The sequence below is a fragment of the Cryptomeria japonica genome, chromosome 3 (assembly GCF_030272615.1).
Source record: "Cryptomeria japonica chromosome 3, Sugi_1.0, whole genome shotgun sequence".
NCBI classification, from domain to species: domain Eukaryota; kingdom Viridiplantae; phylum Streptophyta; class Pinopsida; order Cupressales; family Cupressaceae; genus Cryptomeria; species Cryptomeria japonica.
The window spans coordinates 240,073,150-240,098,142 of record NC_081407.1 but is presented as its reverse complement, the minus strand read 5'-3'; the positions used below and the strand labels follow the sequence as shown (position 1 = coordinate 240,098,142).

General features: G+C 39.5%; 1 protein-coding gene across 1 annotated transcript in view; it reads left to right on the top strand.

Moving 5' to 3' along the window:
• The first annotated feature begins 308 nt into the window (after window positions 1-308).
• The window catches only part of LOC131074445 (peroxidase P7-like), an 88,880-nt gene continuing 64,195 nt past the window's right edge, over window positions 309-24,993 (top strand). The window contains exon 1 of the mRNA XM_059217285.1: window positions 309-471. Coding sequence (XP_059073268.1) covers window positions 309-471 — 163 coding nt within the window. The remainder of the gene's footprint in view (window positions 472-24,993) is intronic.

The following is a 24,993-nucleotide window of genomic DNA, read 5'->3' as shown; positions in this document are numbered from 1 at the left end:
GGTGAAGGTCGTTGATGGTACTCTCCCTGTCAGAATCAGGTGTAGGATGAGACGTAGGGTCTGTGGAAGATGTTTCTAGCTCAGGAACCCAAGTGGTCTTTATCTGTGCTTCTCCATAAACAGGGATGTCTTTGCGTGGCAGAGGTGGTGATGTGTCTTCCTCATCTGAAGTATTAAGTTGTACTGAATCAAATTCCCACTCATGTGAGTCGGTCTCTGAGTCACTTTCCAGCATCCAGTTACTATACCATACCGGGATGTCCTTTGAGTTAAATACTGCAGGTGTGATTGGTTGATGTACCTTTGTAATGATCGGTGTTGTAGGGCGGTTGGTGGGGATTAAGGGATCTGGTATAGGGAGTATCAGTAATATTGACTCAATTGCTTCTGCTGGAACTACTGGTGTTATATATGCTATTGCGAGTTCTGATACAGTTGTTGCTACTAATGGTGCAGCTGATGGGATGACGAGTTCGTTTGATGGGATGAGTGGCATTGGAGATAGTTGTGTTGGGGTTGTGAGCCTCAATGGGGCAGTTGGGATGGTGCTTGATGCCGCTTTGATAATGAAAGGTGGCCTTTTGGCAATAGGCTGACATAATGGTTTGCTGGGTTTTCCTTTGAATTTTAATTTAGGAAAGATCTCTTTTTCAAATCCGAGGCCTGTATTTCCTTTGGGCTTGAATTCTGGTAGTAGAGGTTCATGTCATCCTTGTTTGCAATATCCCAAAGCACTCTGACCATCATACCCCATTATTTGCATAATGAGGACGCCTTTTCCATACTGGTCCGTAGGAAGTATAACTCGCGGTATGTCAGTGGTGATGGGATCCTTATAGATCCATTCCTCATCTTGTGTTTCTTCCTCTTGACTCTTTCCAAGAACGAAAGGCGTCGAAGCACATGCTGGTATGTTTAGTGGTTGCTGGAGTACCTGCTGTGGTTTACCATGCGTTCTAGGAGAAGTGGGCATTTGTCCCACACAAAAGAGTTGACTCAAGTTGTATTCCCCAGGACCTTCCTCTGCGATCTTCATCTTAAGCTTTTCTTGCTTGGGTATAGTGGTGTTTGAATGGGCAAGAGAGGTGGGACTTATATACGATGTGGAAGAAATGGCTTCTCTATTATTAGGAACGGTAATCTCTGGTTGATGGTTGATATTATGGCAATACGCAAAGGGGTTTGCATCACCCAGAATTGTGATCTCTACACCATTATGTGGGAACTTGATACATTGATGGTAGGTAGATGGAACGGCTTGCATGGCATGTATCCAAGGTCTTCCTAACAATAGATTGTATGGCAGAGGAAGGTCCAGAACCTGACAAATGATGTGCTTTACCATGGGGCCCACTCGAATTGGTAGTACCACAACTCCTTTGGATGAACGCTCCGCATTGTCATAGGCTTTGATTGTGATCTTCTGACGAGGATCCACTGATTCTACTGCATATCCCAATGCTGTGACCAACTACAATGTACAAATATTTAGGCCTGCTCCATTATCGATCAAGACTCGCTTGATCCTATGCTGGTTAATAAATCCTTCAATGTGGAGTGAGGCGTTATGCGGTTGTTGGAAGGAAGAGTTGTCACTTTCAGAAAAAGTGAGACAAGGTGATGACTTTAGACTTCCAACCATGGCTTGAAATTGGTCCGTATTCAGATTTGCAGGGACTGACGCCTCTTGGAGTGCTTGATCCAAGATAGTTTTATGAGAGGGTGATAGACGCAAAAGCTCTAAAATGGATATAAGCGCAGGGGTTTTGTCTAATTGTTCCACAAGATTGTACTACTTTGGGATGGAGGTGGTGCCTTGTGGAGCTGCCTTGATGGTAACTTTGCCGCGACGCGTAACAACATTGCAATTTGAGTTGGGATTTTTGAAGGTTATGGTTGCAACTTGTTCATTGGCATCATACAGATGATTTACAGTATAATTATACGCAGCCTGCGTATAATCAGTGGTATCAGTGCCTCGTCTGGAAGTGGAAGGATCCCTTTGATCTTGTGATGGAAGTGGAATTTTGAACATCAGATGATCATTATTGGTTGTTTTTGGGTTATGTCCTTCAATTTCAATTTCTCCTAGATCAATAAGATCCTGAATGAGATCTTTCAATCAGTGACAATTACTTGTCTTGTGCCCTCTTCCTTGATGGAATTCACAGTGTTCAGTATCTCTCCACCATGCCGGTTTGACTTGAGGCTCATAGTTTGATAGTTTAGGTAGAGTGACCAAATTTTGAGAAATGAGTTGTTGCAATACCGTTTCAATGGGTTCCCCTAAGGGAGTGTATGTTCATTTCCGTTTTTGCTGACGAGGTCTTGGTTCATCATGAGATGTGATGCAACCTTGATTAGAAGGACCATTTGTGTTGTTTTGAGGTGGAGGATTTTGTCCTGCAAACCGAACCATAGGTTGTGCGTTTTGGATAGTCCTGGCATCCACAACCCCATCATTGACAATATTCTTGTTTTTATTCCAGAAGTTTGGTTTATCGCTATTGAAGCATGGACGAGGACCATCTTTTGGTTCATTAAAGATTTTGATGAGTCCTTTTTTGATGAGTGCCCTTTCACATTTCAAACCCTTGGTGATCATATCATTAAAAGAGTCTATGTCTTTGACATCCAGGTGAAATTCCATTTCTTCGTTTAAGTTGGAAATGAATATTTCCACTAGTTCTCGTTCAGGTAACTGAAGAGAATGTCTGCTAGACATTTGACGCCATCGTTGCAGGAATACTGAGAATTGTTCACCTGGTTTTTGTTTGGTGTTGCACAGATCAACCATGGTGATGTTGCGTTCAATGTTATGAGAGTAATGAGCTAGGAACTTCTGGATGAGTTCCTCAAATGTTATAATGCCTCCTGGTAGTCGGGAAAACCATGATGTGGTTGTTCCTCCCAAGCTTTGGGGAAAAAGGCGCATTAGGTAGGTGTCTTCATATGCCACTTCAAGACAAGCGGAATGAAATTCTCTGACATGATCACGAGGATCTCCCTTTCCTCTATATTTTTCAAATTTGGGTGTTTCGAATCCTCTTGGAAAGGGTGGCATGTAAAGATTCCTATCAAAAGGATAGGGACAGATGTCATTGAGTGAGAATTGGTTAATCTTGACACCACTATGAAGCTGTTGGGCGAGAGTCTCGACTTGTTGCCGCAACATCTCCATTTCATTTGGAGGAGGAGGTGGTGGGTTACCTCGAGGAATGTTATATCTGATGGGATCTCTACCTCTTTCCTCTTCATGGCAACTTTGTCTTTCTGATGCTTGTCTTAATTGGGCAAGATCAAAGTCAGAGGGGAGTTTTGCTCCTTCTTGAGCGAGTCTTAAGAAGTGAGCATCCGCATTGCTCCTGAGTATTTCGTCAAACAATCTGTTAAAGAGAGGGTTATGCTGAGCCCTTTCTATTGTTGCAGGAGTGGGAGTACTTGGGTTTTCATCATCTGCATTTCCGCCAAGTGCTTCTTGAAATTCATTGAGATTTTCCTCTTCTTCTTCTTCCCTTTCTATTTCTTGTTGCCGTGACTGTGATCGGGTTTGAGCCATTTTGTTTATGAGTCTTTGTTGAAATTGCATGAAAATGATGATGAGTTTTTGATGAAATGAGAGATTTGATGATTGGTGAATTGTGTTGCACGTGGATCTCTATCACTTTTAAGGTAGATGTTACCGAAATTCCTTTTTTTTTGAATTGCTTGTTTGTTTGAAAAGATTTGATGTGATAAGGTGTAGAGAAATCTGAGATGTGTTACAAATTTAACTACCTAGTAATGAGAGGATTCACTCATGAACTAGTTTTAACCTGCGTAGATGTGTCTCTTAGGATGAGCTTTATCCTAGATGTAGAAACAATCTAAAAAGTGATGTGAAGTGTTTGATTTCAAGCAATATCTAAAAGAGAACTTGGCACAATAACCTCTTAATGTTCTGAGAGTTGGGACGGATTGATGATGAAATGATGTATGAGTGAGATGATGGATGAAAATATTTTCAACTTCAATAAAAACTCTGTGTCTCAAATGGGACAAACTCTACCTCTTCCCTTTTAGGTGTTGGAGGTATTTCTTGAGCTGTGTTGTAGGTGATGCAGACGTTTGGGAAGAAATTGGGATTAATCTTTCCTCCTTGATTTTTGTGATAACTCAGAGCTCTATATTGCATAAAAGCTTTGTGGTTCAATGATTCGGAATCAAATTCGTTTGCTTTGCCTTGAAGGTATAGATGCATACGATGTAGAAAGACTCTATGTGAGACAAAGATTTGTTGATTGATATAGAAGAATTTCCTCCTTTTGATCAAAGCCTTTGAGCTTAATGGTCTTCTTTTCAAGTTGATATTCTGATGACACTTCTTCTTTCGCAAGATGTGAAGAATGGTCATAAAATTTGACTCTTTGTTGTTTATACCTTATTTTTGATGTTTTTGGTTGTTTTGACAGATGTTTGGTTGGATGAATACTTTGTTTTTGGGAAGTGATTTTCTGATTTTTCTTTGACAAGAAAACAAAGCAAGCACACAGACACAAGAATGTTGCCTAAAAGGCACAAATGAGTATGGGTCTAGATCAACCCAATCCTTGGACTTTTATATAACCCTTCCTTTAGATGTATTTTAAGGTGTATTTCCAAAGCCTGAAGTCGGCTCAATTTTCACTTGGTCTTTAAAACGAACACACTTCAAACACTTTTTATCCCTAAGGTCAAATGGCCAGTTGTGATAAATTTAGCCCACATCTTGATATTTCTTCGAATTTGGTACTACATACCTTATGAATCTCGCCGTGGCGGGTAAGGATGTGATATACTAAGTCTTGCACAAGCATAACTGACGCCCTCCTAAATGGCACAATATTAGTCTAAGATCAAACAACATAAAACACACAAGATGTTAACGTTAATCAATCAAAAACTAAAACATGAAGGCATTCCAAAGGAGACACTAAAAGAGACATGCTAAATATATCTAATAAATAGAACAAATGATAATGAGATATCTCCAACTGCCTCTTAGCATGGCCTTAGCTTCTTCTCCCTTGTTCCTCTCCTCTCCAAGTTCCAAAATAGTGTAGCTCTCAGTAGCTTTTTGCACTATGGATGCTTATGGAGGATTGAGATTGTAGTATAGCTCCAAACATGAAATGAAAAGCTATATTTAATGCTAAAATGATTGATTTTACCAAAAAGACAAGATTTAGTTATGCTATGCTAAATGCTCTCTAAAATGGCTATAGTCTAAATGCTTACAAGTTTTCAGGATCTGGATTATGAAGGAATGGGCTCTATTTATAGGAAAAATGGAGCAATGGATGGCCAGGATTGAAAGGTTTAATCAAGGGTCAAGCTTGAAAGTTGGGGATCCATGTGCACAATTTGCACCAATGAAATGGTGACAAATGTCAACACAGGATTGGGTTGAAAGAAGAGGTTGGAGGCATTAAAGGCCTGAGAAGACCTCATGGTTATCTAAAGGCTAAGGGTCAAGCCTAAATTAGGATTACCCACTGAATTAGGAGTTAATCCCAGGATAAACCTTTGTGCAAATGATTAAGAGATAATCATGGTCAAAGCATTAATGACCTGATGAGACCCTTGGGTTGGGTAGAGGTTGAGTCAAAACAAATGTTTTAACCATGTGGGAGAGTTGAATTAACCATTAATGGTTATTGGAGACTTTGTGGATTAAGTGGTTGAAAGTTGGAAGCCTTTAATGGTTTTCAAAGACTTTGGGGTTTTTGGTGGTTGAAGGTTGAAAACCTTCAATGGTTATCCAAGACTTTGGGGGTTTGAGAAGTGACTCCATTTTGCTTAGGAATGTGACAATAATTAGGGGATGGATTAGGCTAATTAGGAAGGGGTTAGAAGAATCTAGAAGGGGATTAGATTTTGCAAGTGGATTTGGTGGGTGAGGGAAAATAGGATTTTATTAAAATAAAAATTCATTTATTTTAATAAATGTGTGCAAGTTGCATTTGTAGGAAAATGCAAGTGGGGTGGGGATAATGATTTAAATAAATGTTTTATTTAATTTATTTAAAAGAGGAATAGGGGGATTTAATTAAATAAATTGATTTTATTTATTTAATTGATTTGAATTGGATTTAATGAATTAATTAAAATAAATTGAATAATTTATTTAATTAATAGAAGAATGTTTGGAGATGAATTAATTAAATATTTATTTAATTAACTGATGGCTAGTGGATTTTTAATCAAATAAATACGAAATATTCATTTAATTAAAATGGACAGATTTATGTGACTACAATAACAAATAGATGATCCCTATGATGGGGGAGTCACCACTTTTATCAAGCCACAAGTGACTTTTCAAAAAGCTATGTTTCTACTCAAGGAAATATGTATGGTGAGTATCTTGGGAGCAAAACCATCTATGTTCTTGCACTAAATTATATCGCAAATATTCTCAATCAATAGAACAGGTGGGCTACTACTTAAAGGTGTTTAGTCATGTTCGATGTTTTTGGACATAAGTTCATTCTGCAGTGACTCACTTAAGAGCCTTGTAACTGGTGGTTGGGCCCATTTGTCCTTTCGGCCAGTTACACTGTAGGAACAGCTATACCCAAGGCTACAGCTTTCGCTCTCACCTGATTTCTATAGCGGCTCGAAGGATTTACCGCTCGAGGTCGTTCCCAAGAGTATCGATCCCTTGGCAGGCCTCTCTTAAAAAGATAAAAATTTTGAGCGTTACTAACACTTTTCTCTTGCACCTAGGACCACGAGAGCCAAGGGAGAGGATAGTGTGTGTTAGAGGTAGGACCACTCGACTGACTTTTTGCACAAGCGTGCCAAACACGTAAAACACTTGTTCTTTTTAATCCAGCATTTGCAAATGTGATCTAACTATTTGGAGATGTTGCTCCAACAGCCATGGTGTTCGTTTTAACTTCAAAGGCAATGTGTTTTGTAATCTAGAATTCAAAAATCCTGGTCAACTTAATGAAATACACATTTGCTTGAAGTAAAATTTATTTTGCAAAATTGAGACAAGTTGATTGTTCTTTTTATTTGCTCAAAAATTGAAGTGTGGCTTGTGATTTTTAAGTTTGATGCAATAAAAGAAAATTTGTGTGTTGATTTTAAGCACCAAAATGAAGATGAATCCTAACTTTCTATGGAAGTAAATGTTTGTTTTAAAGTGTTTTAAGAGCACCAAAGGAAAATTTGTGATCTTAGTGATGAGTTTTTAAACCTGCAAAAACAATAAATAGTTAGTAAAATCTATGTCCAAGGGGGGGCTTCCACAAGCCTAAGATTTTCAATTTTTCGGTTACAAGGTGAGTTTTACAACATTCTGTTGCAATAGCGCTAGTCTGCGTTTAAACAGAAGCGTTATTTCACACAGAAGCGCTGAAAGAAGGATAAAGCCCGAGAGGCAAAAGTGCTTAAAGAGTTTTAATAGTGCCAAAAGAACAGCAAAAGCGCCAAAACAAATACAACAACGTGGAAAGTTTAACAATAGCGCTATTGTAGTGACAATAGCGCTAAAATGGAAACTGTCGGTAGCGCTAGAACGTGTTCAATAGCGCTATAACGTGTTCAATAACGCCGAAGCGCAACCTGTGTGGCAATTTCAACAATCAGACATGTTAGTTTGCAAAAAAAAATGGTATTTTTGGGTGTTCGATTCACGTCGGGTTCACCAAATGATGCCCTCCTAAATGGCACAAGGTTAGTAAATGATCAACAACACAAAAAGACACAAAACCGTTAGATTGTTAGTGTTAGTCAATCAAAAACTAATCTAAAAAGGCATATCAAGAGAGATACTAAAAACATGCTAATATATCTAACTAAAGAAGCACAGATAATGAGGCATCTCCAAATGCCTCTTAGCATGGTTTTGGTTCCTTTCTCCCTTGTTCCTCTCCTCTACAAGTGATCAAAATTGGTTGAACAATCTGGTGCAATCGGTTTAATTGCCCCGGTCAAGTCAAAGCATGACAGTTGATGCCAGTTGTTTGCTTGGACAAGATAAAGTCTGAGTAAGTGAATCAAAGTGACCTGATGTGACTTAGGCAATTGATGCAATTGCCCGATGAAGTCAAGGTATATGAAGCAAAATACTCGTTGAGACTTAGACAATTGATGTAATTGTCCATCGGATTGTGTTTGATTGGTTGATCAATTGATAGTATGTGCGTGTGATGGATGGTTGTGGGGAATCATGGCAGCCCCGTTGAGACTAGGTCATTATGATAAATGCCTGATGTAGTCTAGGATTACCATAATCGATTACCTGTTGAGACCCGAAGATACTTGATCAGAGTATCTGTTGATAGTCTAGGTGTGTGTGAGTCGATGTATCTGTGCAGACAGAGTAACTGGCTTGGCTTATTGGATGACTTAGGATGGGAAACACAATCCCTCCTTTTTAGAGATGGATGGTGATGAACGTGGCTTGATTGGGTTGATTGAGAAATGATGTAGGGTATGTGATGCTGATTATCGAGATGGGGAGTGTGAGGGGGGGGGTTTCGATGTTAGATAGAAGAAATGGAGAACCTATGACTCATTCCTATGGAAGAAGAGGAAAATAGAGTATGCATTATTATGACTATGTATGAATGATATGCCGCTATTATGAATGTATGGATGGGTGGAATGCAACGAAATGCAATATATATAGATGAGATGAGATGACGATCCATAGTGCTCTATTTTCATCATTGAGCTTTAAAATGTTGGAAGAGAATACAAGCATCTTGACATAATGATTCAAGATGACCTGAGTATTCCTTTCATGGATTTTATATAGCAAGTTAATACAAGCAACTTGATATAATGGATCAAGTTGACCTGAGTATTGCTTGCGGAACAGACCAGGATTATCTCCTTTCATGCATGACTTGGATCGTCCTCCTTGATCTTAGACTTGATCAGATCCTGAGACAAGCTCATACCGTACTAAGAAAATAAAACCTTTATCCAATTTGGAGGAAAAGGAACCAGAGAATAAGTATTGTACCTGCAAACAAACAATATATACATAAAGAATAAAGAATATGGATCCTTGGTAATGGTTCATGCCCATATGGTCGAGGTATACGCTGTAGTCAGCAAGCCATAGTGATCTATGACTGTATTTGGCATAAGATTACGTAGCTTAGTGAACTTCCCACGTAGACACCATTAGTACATGCCCCAGAACTTCATCGGAAATGATGCGCAAACAAAACAAAACAATGCTGAAAAGATCCCGATACAGATAAACAAACGATTGTACTCACAAATCAACCAAGTATTTGATAGCTTAACATAATTTTCTTGTCAAAGAAAATGTCATCTTGTCTTTGTTTTGGTAAGGAAGGATACATCCTTGGTTAAAGACAGGTTTGGATTGTTGATGTCGATTGTTTTGGTTTGATTGATAAGTGGTCATTTGTGTGAGTATTTGTCAATGCTTGTTTTGGTATCTGCATGGATGAATATGCACAATGTGTTGCCATGTTTTTGTGTGATTTTTGATGTTTTCTGATGTTTTTGTATTTTGTGAAACAATTTTGAATGTTTTTGGTATTTTGAGAGTCATTTTTGAATGTTTTTGATATTTTCTGATGATTGCCTGAATGAAGAGCGTAATGAATCATATGAGACAATGTAGAATCCACTTCCATCACGAGGGTAAGGGTATTGCCCCCAGTTTGTAGACCTGACTATGAAAAGGTGGGATGCTAGACGCATGGAGTACGTTCTTAATTGCAGATCAAATAACAAGCCATGGTTGGGATGGATGGATGTATGTGTGCATAAATGTGATCGCAATGAGCCTAAAAGATACTAGAGCCATTGCCTTTACGAGTGGCGCCTGTTTGCCAGGTTTTTACCATCGCACTTACCCAAGGTGCCACCGGAGTGGTTGTTCACCGTTTGGATGCATGATTTTTCTTTACTTTTTTTGAATGTTTTTGTATTTTCTTCAGGAATTTTCTGAATGTTTTTGGTATTTTTCTGATATGTAGAGGAGCCTGATGCTCTGTACACCTTAGGTATAAAACCGTTTGAGGTGCATGCTATTGATTGGATCTGCAAGCGGTTCTCCTTCTGATGTAGCCAACTGATATGCCCCGGACCCGAATACAGCAGTGACAACATATGGGCCGAGCCAATTTGATTCAAACTTGCCTTGATGTTCTCTGTTTGGTTGGTTGCGAGGATTCTCTCGAAGAACAAGATCACCTACCTCAAATGTACGAGATCTAACTCGGTGATTGTAGCTTCTACTCATGCGCTGCTGATAGGCTTTGAGGTGATTGTATGCAGCTTGTCGCTTCTCATCTAGTAACTCTAAGTCCTGAAGACGGGATACTCTGTATGCTTCATCATCGATGAGATTGTGCAATGAAAACCGTAAGGATGGTATCTCGACCTCAATAGGTAGGATAGCTTCAGCACCATAGACCAATGAATAAGGAGTTGCACCTGTAGGGGTCCGAATGCTAGTTCGATATGCCCATAGCGCTGGATTCAATTGAACATGCCAATCACGACCGGCATCATTGACTGTCTTCTTTAGGATTCTCAATATGTTTTTATTGGATGCTTCGGCCTGACCATTGCCTTGTGGGTAATAGGGAGTGGAAAAGCGGTGTTGGATATGAAATTTCTCACAAAGTTCATGGACATCCTGATTTTTGAAAGGAAGACCGTTATCTGTGACAATAGACATGGGTACACCGTACCGACAGATGATGTAATTGAGGATGAATGAAGCGATCTGCTTGCCGGTAACTTGGGTAAGTGGAACAGCTTCGATCCACTTGGTGAAATATTCGGTGGCGGTAATAATGAATTTATGGCCATTGGATGAAGATGGATGAATCTTACCCACAAGGTCAAGGCCCCATTGACAAAAAGGCCATGGTGTGGTGATTGGTTGCAGTTCCTGGGCCGGTGCATGTATCAGGTCGCCATGAACTTGACATTTCTTGCATTTCCTGACAAAGTAGTAGGAATCCTTTTCCATAGACGGCCAATAGTATCCAGCTCGCAAGAGTTTCTTGGCGAGTGACGGACCACTTGAGTGAGTCCCGCAAATTCCTTCATGTACCTCTTCCAAAGCCTTTGTTATCTCATCTTGTTCCAGACATCGAAGGAGAGTACCATCAAGACTACGTCGGTATAGGGTTTCGGCAATAATGGTATATCGAGCAGTTTGGCGAATGAAGGTTTTTCGTTGGTTATTTGATTGGTTGGGAGGAAGGGTGTGATCGCGAAGATAGGCGTAGAACTCACCGTACCATGGGGATTCGGAGCCAACAAGGCGACATATCATTTCGGATTCAGGGATATCATAAGCAGGAATCCAAAGCTGTTCTACCAAGAACTCGTAGCGTGTTGAATTCTGTGGAAGATCTAGGAGAGATGCGATAGTAGCCATAGCGTCAGCAGCTCGATTCTGATCTCTTGGTATCTGCTCAAAAGTGATAGTAGTAAATGATGTCTTTAGAGTGTCCACCATTTGCTTGTATGGCATGAGTTTATCATCTTTGGTCTGATATTCATCAGTTGCTTGTCGAATGACCAGTTGTGAGTCGCCATATACTTGAAGTTCTTTTAATTTCCATTGTATGGCTATCCTGAGTCCTGTGATCAAAGCCTCATATTCTGCTATGTTGTTTGTGCATGGAAATGTGAGCCTGTAAGACTTCGGGATGCTATCACCTTGAGGTGTGATAAACAAAATGCCTGCCCCCGAGCCGTGCCTAGTGTATGAACCATCAAAATATAATTTCCATGGTTGTACTTCTGTGATCATGAATATCTCTTCATCTGGAAAATTGGAAATGAGAGGATGATCGCCTATGAGAGGTGCATCGGCCAACTGATCTGCAATGACCTGACCTTTGATAGCTTTACGGTCCACATACTCAATGTCAAATTCACTTAGAATCATTACCCATTTGGCCAAACGACCTGTCAATGCTGCTTTGCTGAGTAAGTACTTGAGGGGATCAATCTTTGCGATGAGTTGTACCTTGTGTGTCAATAGATAGTGCCGCAATTTAGTGGCTGCCAAGATTACTGCTAAGCAAGCTCGCTCAATAGGTGTGTAATTGAGTTCATAGCCAACCAGTGTGCGAGAGATGTAGTAAATAGCACACTCTTTTCCTTCTGCATTATGTTGTGCCAGTAGTACACCCAATGCTGTACTTGTTGCTGAAATATAAAGTAACAACGGTCTACTTGGATCTGGTGGCATCAACAATGGTGGATTCATGAGATAGTCTTTAAGTTCCTGAAATGCTTGCTGGCATCGGGCATCCCACTGAAAGCGGATGTTCTTGTGTAGCAGGTGTGTGAAGGGGTGACACTTATCAGCCAATTGTGCAATGAATCTGCGGATGGATTGAAGCCGTCCTTGTAATGTCCTTAGCTGACTGATATTCTTTGGAGGTGGCATGTCCATGATTGCTTTAACCTTTGCTGGATCGACCTCAATGCCTTTGCTTGAGACAATGTATCCTAGAAGCTTCCCGGAGGTCACTCCGAAGACACATTTCTTTGGGTTGAGTCGAACATGGTACTGTTCCAGTCTATCAAAGATTTTATCTAAGATGTGAAGATGTCCATCTCTTGTGAGTGATTTTGCTAGTAAATCATCCACATAGTCTTCCATCATAGTATGCATCATGTCATGGAAGATGGTGGTCATTGCTCTTTGATAGGTCGCTCCTGCATTCTTTAGACCAAAAGGCATTACATTCCAGCAGTATGTGCCCCATGGACATGTGAAGGCTGTCTTATGTTGGTCCTCTGGTGCGATCTTTATTTGATTGTATCCTGAAAAGCCATCCATGAGTGAAAGCATGGCATGTCCTGCTGTCAAATCCACTATGATGTCGATATTTGGTAGGGGGAAGTCATCTTTAGGACATGCCTTATTCAGATCTCTGAAGTCTGTACAAATGCGAATGCCCCCTTTTGGTTTGCCAACTGGTACAATGTTGGAGATCCATTCTGCATAATCAATTGGTCTAATGAAACCAACATCCAGGAGTTTCTTGAGTTCTGTTTTGACTAGCACGGCAATCTGAGGATGCATCTTACGAAGCTTCTGCTTGACAGGTTTGGCTCCTTTTGCTACTGTGAGATGATGCATGACTAAATCAGGGTCAAGCCCAGGCATGTCTGCATATGACCATGCAAAGTTGATCTGACGCTGTTGGAAGAACTCTATAAATTGAGGCTGTTCCTCTGGAGTGAGAAGAGATGCCAGATGTATGATATGAGGGTTTTCAGGAGTCCCCACATTGTATTCTTTGGTTTCCTCGATGAGAATCGTCGATCGTTCCTGTTGTGTACTAGCAGGGAGAATGTCAAACCCTTCATCCTCAGGCGCCTCAGAGAGGTTTTCACCGTTGGATACGCTCTTTCTTTTTACTTTTGTCGGATCAAACAGCGCCACAGTGTGGTTTTCACTGGAAGATCCATGTTTTATTGTTATATTTTTGCAGCTGAAGGGTTTGGCATCCGCCCCGAAGTATGCTGCGCTATTAAGTTGAATGGCGAATCCAGCTTTGTGATCCCCGCTTGGTAGATTATCCCTTAATTCCAAAAAGTCAATGATAGCCTCATCGTTCTGGAAGAGGTCAAGACATGGGGGATTTGGTTGGTTCCATTCAATGAGTTCAGGGTGGATAATGGGCATTACTTCATCGATTAGGTTAAGTGCAGGAGATGTATCCGTGAGGGTTAAGACGTTATGGTGAAGGTCATTGATGGTACTCTCCCTGTCAGAATCAGGCGTAGGATGAGACATAGGGTCTGTGGAAGATGTTTCCAGCTCAGGTACCCAAGTGGTCTTTATCTGTGCTTCTCCATAAACAGGGATGTCTTTGCGGGGTGGAGGTGGTGATGTGTCTTCCTCATCTGAAGTGTTAAGTTGCACTGAATCAAATTCCCATTCATGTGAGTCGGTCTCTGAATCACTTTCCAGCATCCGATTGCTATACCATACTGGGATGTCTTTGGAGTTAAACACGGCAGGTGTGATTGGTTTATGTATCCTTGAGGTGATCGGTGCTACAGGAACCGTGATGGGGTTTAAAGGATTTGTTACTGGAAGTATCGACAGTGTTGATTTAGTGGCTGCTGTTGGAACGGCTGGTGCCATAGATGTTGCTGCGGGTTCTGATACAGTTGTTGCTACAAATGGTTTTATTGATGTGATGGCTGCTGCGGATGGGATTACTGATTCGATTGGTGGGATGTTTGGCACTGGTGATGGTTGCGGTGGGGTTGTGAGTCTCGATGGTGCTTTGAGTATGAAAGGTGTCCTCTTTGCAGTAGGTGGGCAATATGGTTTGCTAGGTTTTCCTTTAAATCTGAGTTTAGGAAGGACTTCTTTTTCAAAGCCTAGGCCTGTATTACCTTTGGGCTTGAACTCTGGCAACAGCGGTTCTTGTCGTCCTTGTTTGCAGGATCCCAAAGCACTTTGACCATCATACCCCATTCTTTGCATAATGAGGAGGCCTTTGCCATACTGTTCTGTAGGAAGCGTAACTCGCGTTTTATCAGTGGTAACGGGGTCTTTATAGATCCAGTCTGCTAGGTCCTCATCTTGTGTTTCTTCCTCTTGACTCTTTCCAAGGACGAAAGGCGTTAAAGCACATGCGGGCGTGACTATGGATTGTTGGAGCAACTGCTGGGGTTTACCATGCGTTCTAGGAGAAGTGGGCATTTGTCCCACACAAAAGAGCTGACTCAAGTTATATTCCCCGGGACCTTCCTCTGTGACTTTCATCTTAAGCTTTTCTTGCTTGGGTATAGGAGTGTTTGAACTGGCAAGAGAGGCGGGATTTACATATGATGTGGAGGAAATGGCTTCCCTATTATTAGGAACAGTAATCTCTGGTTGATGGCTGATATTATGGCAAAATGCAAAGGGATTTGCATCGCCCAGGATTGTGATCTCTGCACCATTATGTGGGAACTTGATACATTGATGGTAGGTAGATGGAACGGCTTGCATGGCATGTATCCAAGGTCTCCCTAATAATAGATTATATGGCAGAGGAAGGTCCAGAACCTGACAAATGATGTGCTTTACCACGGGGCCCACTCGGATTGGTAGGACCACGGCTCCTTTGGATGAACGCTCTGCATCATCATAGGCCTTGATGGTGATCTTCTTGCGAGGATCCACTGATTCTACTGCATAGCCCAATGCTGTGACCAACTGTAGTGTACAAATGTTTAGGCCTGCTCCATTATCGATCAAGACTCGCTTGATCCTGTGTTGGTTGACAAAGCCTTCAATGTGGAGTGAGGCGTTATGAGGTTGCTGGAAGGAAGAGTTATCACTTTCGGAAAAAGTGAGACAAGGTGATGACTTTAGAGTTCCAACCATGGCTTGAAATTGGTCCGTGTTTAAGTTTGCAGGGACTGACGCCTCTTGGAGTGCTTGATCCAAGATTGTTTTATGAGAGGGTGACAGACGCAATAGTTCCAAGATGGATATAAGTGCAGGGGTTTTGTCTAATTGTTCCACAAGATTGTACTGCTTTGGGACGGAGGTGGTGCCTTGTGGAGCTGCCTTTATGGTGACCTTGCCACGACGTGTAACAACATTGCAATTTGAGGTGGGATTTTTGAAGGTGATAGTTGCAATTTGTTCACTAGCATCATACAGGTGATTGACAGTGTAATTATACGCAGCCTGCGTATAATCAGTGGTATCAGGACCTCGTCTGGACGTGGAAGGACCCCTTTGATCTTGCGATGGAAGTGGATTCTTGAACATCTGATGATCATTATTGGTTGTTTTTGGGTCATGTCCTTCAATTCCAATTTCTCCTCGATCAATAAGATCCTGAATGAGATCCTTCAATCGGTGACAATTACTTGTCTTGTGTCCTCTTCCTTGATGGAACTCACAGTGTTCAGTATCTCTCCACCATGCCGGTTTGACCTGAGGCTCATAGTTGGATAGCTTAGGTAGAGTGATCAAATTCTGAGAAATGAGTTGTCGCATCACTGTTTCAATGGGTTCCCCTAGGGGAGTGTATGTGCGTTTTTGTTTTTGTGGACGAGGTCTGGGTTCATCCTGAGATGTGATGCGACCTTGATTAGGAAGCACATTTGTGTTATTTTGAGGTGGAGGATTTTGTCCTGCAAACCGAACCACAGGTTGTGCATTTTGGACAGTCCGAGCATCCACAACCCCATCATTGACGATATTCTTATTCTTGTTCCAGAAGTTCGGTTTATCGCTATTGAAGCGCGGGCGACGACCATCTTTGGGTTCATTAAAGATTTTGATGAGTCCTTTTTTGATGAGTGCCCTTTCACATTTTATACCTTTGGTGATCATATCGTTAAAAGAATCTGTGTCTTTGACATCCAGGTGAAATTCCATTTCTTCGTTTAAGTTGGAAATGAAAATTTCCACTAGTTCTCGTTCAGGTAACTGAAGAGAACGTCTGCTAGACATTTGGCGCCATCGTTGCAGGAATACTGAGAATAATTCACCTGGTTTTTGTTTGGTGTTGCATAGATCAGCCATGGTGATGTCGCGTTCAATATTATAAGAGTAATGAGATAGGAACTTCTGGATGAGTTCCTCAAATGTTCTTATGCCACCTGGTAGTCGGGAAAACCATGATGTGGTGGTTCCTCCCAAGCTTTGGGGAAAAAGGCGCATTAGGTATGTGTCCTCATAAGCCACTTCAAGACAAGCGGAATGAAATTCTCGGACATGATCGCGGGGATCTCCCTTTCCTCTATATTTTTCGAATTTTGGTGTTTCGAATCCGCGTGGAAAGGGTGGCATATAAAGATTCCTATCAAATGGATAGGGACAGATGTCGTTGAGTGAGAATTGATTGGTCTTAACACCACTATGAAGTTGTTGGGCGAGATTCTCGACTTGTTGCCGCAACATCTCTATTTCATTTGGAGGAGGAGGTGGTGGGTTACCTCGAGGGATGTTATATCTGATGGGATCTCTACGCCTTTCCTCCTCATGACGACTTTGTCTTTCTGATGCTTGTCTTAATTGGGTGAGATCAAAGTCAGAGGGGAGTTTGGCTCCTTCTTGAGCAAGTCGTAAAAAGTGAGCATCCGCATTGCTCCTTAGTATTTCATCAAATAATCTGTTAAAATGAGGGTTATGCTGAACCCTTTCGATTGTTGAAGGAGTGGGTGTACTTGGGTTTTCATCATTCCCAGTTCCTCCAAGTGCTTCTTGAAATTCATTGAGGTTGTCCTCTTCTTCCTCAATTTCCATTTCTCGTTGCCTTGATCGTGATCGGGTTTGAGCCATTTTGTTTACAAGTTTGGTTTTGAAGTTGATTGAAGATGATGATGAGTGGTGATGAAATGCAAGATTGATTGGTTGGTGATTTGTGTTGTATGGGGATCTCTAGCACTTTTAAGGTAGATGTAACCGAAATTCTTTTATTTGAATTGCTTGTTTGTTTGATAAGTTTGGATGTGATAAGGTGTAGAGAAATCTGAGATGTGTTACAGATTTTGACTACCTAGTAATGAGAGGATTCACTCATGAACTAGTTTTAACCTGCGTAGATGTGTCTCTTAGGATGAGCTTATCCTAGATGTAGAAACAATCTAAAAGTGATGTGATGTGTTTGATTTCAAGCAATATCTAAAAGAGAACTTGGGACAAGAACCTCTTAATGTTTTGAGAGTTTTGGGATGAATTGATGATGGAATAATTATGTATGAATGAGATGATGGATGAAAATGTTTTCAACTTTCAATAAAAACTTTGTGTCATAAATGGGACAAACTCTTCTTCTTCCCTTTCAGACGTTGGTGGCACTTCTCGAGCTGTGTTGTAGGTGATACAGATGTTTGGGAAGAAATTGGGATTAATCTTTCCTCCTTGATTTTTGTGATAACTCAGAGCTCTATATTGCATAAAAGCTCTGTGGTTCAATGATTCTGAATCAAACTCGTTTGTTTTACCTTGAAGGTATAGACGCATGCGATGTAGAAAGACTCTATGGGAGACAAAGATTTGTCGATTGATATAGAAGAATTTCCTCCTTTTGATTAAAGCCTTTGAGCTCAATGGTCTTCTTTTCAAGGTAATATTCTGATGACACTTCTTCTTTCGCAAGATGTGAAGAATGGTCATAAATTTTTTGACTCTTTGTTTGTTTGCACTTTGTTTTTGGTATTTTTGGTTGTGTTGACAGATGTTGGATGAATACTTTGTTTTTGGGGTGGATTTTCTGATTTTTCTTTGACAAGAAAACAAAGCAAGCACACAAACACAAGAATGTTGCCTAAAAGGCACAAATGAGTATGGGTCTAGATCAACCCAATCCTTGGACTTTGTTTTTGACCCTTCCTTTAGATGTATTTTAAGGTGTAATTCCAAAGCCTGAAGTCGGCTCAATTTGCTCTAGGTCTGTAAAACGAACACACTTCAAACACTCTTTATCCCTAAGGTCAAATGGCCAGTTGTGATAAATTTAGCCCACATCTTGATATTTCTTCGACTTTGGTACTACATACCTTATGAATCCCGCCGTGGCAGGTAAGGATGTGATATACTAAGTCTTGCACGAGCATAACAAATAGATGATCCCTATGATGGGGGAGTCACCACTTTTATCAAGCCACAAGTGACTTTTCAAAAAGCTATGTTTCTACTCAAGGAAATATGTATGGTGAGTATCTTGGGAGCAAAACCTTCTATGCTCTTGCACTAAATTATACCTCAAATATCCTCAATCAATAGAACAGGTGGGCTACTACTTAAAAGTGTTTAGTCATGTTCGATGGCTTTGGACATAAGTTCATTCTGCAGTGACTCACTTAAGAGCCTTGTAACTGGTGGTGGGGCCCATTTGTCCTTTCGGCCAGTTACACTGTAGGAACAGCTATACCCAAGGCTACAGCTTTCGCTCTCACCTGATTTCTATAGCGGCTCGAAGGATTTACCGCTCGAGGTCGTTCCCAAGAGTATCGATCCCTTGGCAGGCCTCTCTTAAAAAGATAAAATTTTGAGCGTTACTAACACTTTTCTCTTGCACCTAGGACCACGAGAGCCAAGGGAGAGGATAGTGTGTGTTAGAAGTAGGACCACTCGACTGACTTTTTGTGCACAAGCGTGCCAAACACGTAAAACACTTGTTCCTTTTAATCCAGCATTTGCAAATGTGATCTAACTATTTGGAGATGTTGCTCCAACAACCATGGTGTTCTTTTTAACTTCAAAGCAATATGTTTTGTAATCTAGAAGTTGAAAGTCCTGGTCAACTTAATGAAAAACACGATTGCATGAAGGAAAATTTGTTTTTGCCAAAATAAAGACAAGTGGATTGTTCTTTTTACTGCACCAAAAAAAATTTGAAGTGTGGATTGTGATTTTTAAGTCCCAATTGATGCAAGAAATAAAGTTTGTTTGGTTGATTTTAAGCACCAAAACAAAATGTATCCCTAACTAGAAAACAATGAAACTATTTTTTTTTTTTTTTTGTGTTTTTAAGTTCTTTTTAAGCACTAAATGAAATTTTTTTTGTGATTTTTGTTGTGTTGTTTTAACCTGCACAAAGAAAAGAAACAAGTTAATAAAATCGATGCTCAAAGGGGGGCTTCCACAAGCCTAATTTTTGATTTTTTTCGGTTACAAGTCCCTTTGGTCGACACTCTGTCGCAATAGCGCTATTCTGTGTTTTTTTACAGAAGCGCTAATTAATACGAAAGCGCTAGTCTGCGTGAGCAGAAGCGCTAATTTACACAGTAGCGCTTAAATAAAAGAAAATCCCGAGAATACAAAAGCGCTAGAATGGAGTCAAAAGCGCTGAAACGGTGACAATAGCGCTGGAATGTTGTTAATAGCGCTGAAACATTTTCAATAGCGCTACTTTAAGGTCAATAGCGCTAAAAGAAATTTTTCAATAGCGCTAAAACGCGTTCAATAGCGCCGAAGCGCGACCTGTGTGGCAATTTCAACAAGAAAAAATGTTAATTTCAAAAATGAAGATCAGAAGGTTGCGTGTTCGATTCACGTCGGGTTCACCAAATGACGCCCTCCTAAATGGCACAATATTAGTCTAAGATCAAACAACATAAAACACACAAGATGTTAACGTTAATCAATCAAAAACTAAAACATGAAGGCATTCCAAAGGAGACACTAAAAGAGACATGCTAAATATATCTAATAAATAGAACAAATGATAATGAGATATCTCCAACTGCCTCTTAGCATGGCCTTAGCTTCTTCTCCCTTGTTCCTCTCCTCTCCAAGTTCCAAAATAGTGTAGCTCTCAGTAGCTTTTTGCACTATGGATGCTTATGGAGGATTGAGATTGTAGTATAGCTCCAAACATGAAATGAAAAGCTATATTTAATGCTAAAATGATTGATTTTACCAAAAAGACAAGATTTAGTTATGCTATGCTAAATGCTCTCTAAAATGGCTATAGTCTAAATGCTTACAAGTTTTCAGGATCTGGATTATGAAGGAATGGGCTCTATTTATAGGAAAAATGGAGCAATGGATGGCCAGGATTGAAAGGTTTAATCAAGGGTCAAGCTTGAAAGTTGGGGATCCATGTGCACAATTTGCACCAATGAAATGGTGACAAATGTCAACACAGGATTGGGTTGAAAGAAGAGGTTGGAGGCATTAAAGGCCTGAGAAGACCTCATGGTTATCTAAAGGCTAAGGGTCAAGCCTAAATTAGGATTACCCACTGAATTAGGAGTTAATCCCAGGATAAACCTTTGTGCAAATGATTAAGAGATAATCATGGTCAAAGCATTAATGACCTGATGAGACCCTTGGGTTGGGTAGAGGTTGAGCCAAAACAAATGTTTTAACCATGTGGGAGAGTTGAATTAACCATTAATGGTTATTGGAGACTTTGTGGATTAAGTGGTTGAAAGTTGGAAGCCTTTAATGGTTTTCAAAGACTTTGGGGTTTTTGGTGGTTGAAGGTTGAAAACCTTCAATGGTTATCCAAGACTTTGGGGGTTTGAGAAGTGACTCCATTTTGCTTAGGAATGTGACAATAATTAGGGGATGGATTAGGCTAATTAGGAAGGGGTTAGAAGAATCTAGAAGGGGATTAGATTTTGCAAGTGGATTTGGTGGGTGAGGGAAAATAGGATTTTATTAAAATAAAAATTCATTTATTTTAATAAATGTGTGCAAGTTGCATTTGTAGGAAAATGCAAGTGGGGTGGGGATAATGATTTAAATAAATGTTTTATTTAATTTATTTAAAAGAGGAATAGGGGGATTTAATTAAATAAATTGATTTTATTTATTTAATTGATTTGAATTGGATTTAATGAATTAATTAAAATAAATTGAATAATTTATTTAATTAATAGAAGAATGTTTGGAGATGAATTAATTAAATATTTATTTAATTAACTGATGGCTAGTGGATTTTTAATCAAATAAATACGAAATATTCATTTAATTAAAATGGACAGATTTATGTGACTACAATAACAAATAGATGATCCCTATGATGGGGGAGTCACCACTTTTATCAAGCCACAAGTGACTTTTCAAAAAGCTATGTTTCTACTCAAGGAAATATGTATGGTGAGTATCTTGGGAGCAAAACCATCTATGTTCTTGCACTAAATTATATCGCAAATATTCTCAATCAATAGAACAGGTGGGCTACTACTTAAAGGTGTTTAGTCATGTTCGATGTTTTTGGACATAAGTTCATTCTGCAGTGACTCACTTAAGAGCCTTGTAACTGGTGGTTGGGCCCATTTGTCCTTTCGGCCAGTTACACTGTAGGAACAGCTATACCCAAGGCTACAGCTTTCGCTCTCACCTGATTTCTATAGCGGCTCGAAGGATTTACCGCTCGAGGTCGTTCCCAAGAGTATCGATCCCTTGGCAGGCCTCTCTTAAAAAGATAAAAATTTTGAGCGTTACTAACACTTTTCTCTTGCACCTAGGACCACGAGAGCCAAGGGAGAGGATAGTGTGTGTTAGAGGTAGGACCACTCGACTGACTTTTTGCACAAGCGTGCCAAACACGTAAAACACTTGTTCTTTTTAATCCAGCATTTGCAAATGTGATCTAACTATTTGGAGATGTTGCTCCAACAGCCATGGTGTTCGTTTTAACTTCAAAGGCAATGTGTTTTGTAATCTAGAATTCAAAAATCCTGGTCAACTTAATGAAATACACATTTGCTTGAAGTAAAATTTATTTTGCAAAATTGAGACAAGTTGATTGTTCTTTTTATTTGCTCAAAAATTGAAGTGTGGCTTGTGATTTTTAAGTTTGATGCAATAAAAGAAAATTTGTGTGTTGATTTTAAGCACCAAAATGAAGATGAATCCTAACTTTCTATGGAAGTAAATGTTTGTTTTAAAGTGTTTTAAGAGCACCAAAGGAAAATTTGTGATCTTAGTGATGAGTTTTTAAACCTGCAAAAACAATAAATAGTTAGTAAAATCTATGTCCAAGGGGGGGCTTCCACAAGCCTAAGATTTTCAATTTTTCGGTTACAAGGTGAGTTTTACAACATTCTGTTGCAATAGCGCTAGTCTGCGTTTAAACAGAAGCGTTATTTCACACAGAAGCGCTGAAAGAAGGATAAAGCCCGAGAGGCAAAAGTGCTTAAAGAGTTTTAATAGTGCCAAAAGAACAGCAAAAGCGCCAAAACAAATACAACAACGTGGAAAGTTTAACAATAGCGCTATTGTAGTGACAATAGCGCTAAAATGGAAACTGTCGGTAGCGCTAGAACGTGTTCAATAGCGCTATAACGTGTTCAATAACGCCGAAGCGCAACCTGTGTGGCAATTTCAACAATCAGACATGTTAGTTTGCAAAAAAAAATGGTATTTTTGGGTGTTCGATTCACGTCGGGTTCACCAAATGATGCCCTCCTAAATGGCACAAGGTTAGTAAATGATCAACAACACAAAAAGACACAAAACCGTTAGATTGTTAGTGTTAGTCAATCAAAAACTAATCTAAAAAGGCATATCAAGAGAGATACTAAAAACATGCTAATATATCTAACTAAAGAAGCACAGATAATGAGGCATCTCCAAATGCCTCTTAGCATGGTTTTGGTTCCTTTCTCCCTTGTTCCTCTCCTCTCCAAGTTCCAAAATAGTGTAGCTCTCAGCAGCTTTTTGCACTATGGATGCTTATGGAGGATTGAGATTGTAGTATTGAGCTTTGAATGTGAAATAAAAAGCTAATGCTATGCTATTGATGCTAAACTGATGTATTTTAACCAAAATAACAAGATATTAGATGATTATGCTAAAAATGCTCTCTAAAATGTCTATAACTTAGATGCATACAAGTTTTTCAGGATCTGGATTATGAAGAAATGGGCTCTATTTATAGGAAAAATGGAGCAATGGATGGTTGAGATTGAGTAATCTCAACAAGGGTCAGGATTGAATGATTTCAAATCCATGTGAGGGCTTTCAACCCAATCCCAGGATGACAAGTGTCAATGTGAGATAGGTTGAGAGGAGAGGGAATAAGCATTAAATGCCTGATATGACCTTGGGATTTTAGAGTCAAGGTTGGTTGAATGAATAAAATCTTTATTCAAAGATTAAAGCTTTTATCCAATGGATAAACTCTTGTGCAAATGTGAAATGGATGAATATGGTCAAAACAATAAATGTTTGGGGGCAAAAGTTTGAAATAACCATAAATGGTTATGTAAGAGCCATAAATGGTCATGTAAGAGCCATTAGTGGTCTTGGAAGACTTTGGGGGTTAATTTGTTGAACACACAAAGCATTAAATGCTTTTCAAAGACTTTGGAGTCTTTGAGAAGTGACTCCATTTTGCTTAGGAATGTGACAATATTTAGGGGATGGATTAGGCTAATTAGAAAGGGGTTAGAAGAATCTAGAAGGGGATTAGATTTTGCAAGTGGATTTGGTGGGTGAGGGAAAATAGGATTTTATTAAAATAAAAATTCATTTATTTCAATAAATGTGTGCAAGTTGCATTTGTAGGAAAATGCAAGTGGGGGGGGAGATAATGATTTAAATAAATGTTTTTATTTAATTTATTTAAAAGAGGAAAAGGGGATTTAATTAAATAAATAGATTTTATTTATTTAATTGATTTGTGAATTTGATTTAATGAATTAATTAAAATAAATTGAATAATTTATTTAATTAATAGAAGAATGTTTGGGGATGAATTAATTAAATATTAATTTAATTAATTGATGGCTAGTGGATTTTTAATCAAATAAATAGCGAATATTTATTTAATTAAGCTGGACAGATTTGTGTGACTACACTTTACAATCTTCTATCATAGTTTAAGGGAAAGAGATATAAGATACAACCAACACTTAATATGGTTGGACAATTGCACCACACAATTCAAGAATGCAAGGATGTTCTACTAGATGACTAGGATGCATGTGACAAGTGGTGTGCAACATTTTTGGAATTTCACTGAGGCAAGGCATGGAAAGGGAGAGAATGATGGTGCAAGAGCATGTGCGAAAAGATCTCTTACCAAAGAGGAATTGAAGTATGAAGGTGGTGCAATGTTAATAGATGCAGAAACAATTGTGGAATGGTGTAACTCTACAATGGGACCAGGTAATGCAGGTAAGTCTATGGTTTCTAGATATTTTTGGTTAATATATAAATCTAACATTGAAAACTATCTAGATTGTTGTACACTTACGGGATCAAGTGACATGCATTCATTTAGAAGTTCAAATGCAGCATCGCTAGCTATTTATACTAGACAGATTTCAATCTTTTGCTCTTCATGTATGCATTTTGTGTGGGATGAATGTGAATCGAAAGAGTGGGTTGACCAATGGTCTTGTAGAGCTTTGCAAACCCTAGATACATATCAACTTCCTAGAGCACTACAAATGAACCATATTGAAGCATCAATGGATTTTGACCATGTATCAGACATAGTTGAACCGAGTAAAGGGTTGCAATTTGTTACTTGGGTAAAATTGATTTTAAGCTCAATTTATTAGTATTAA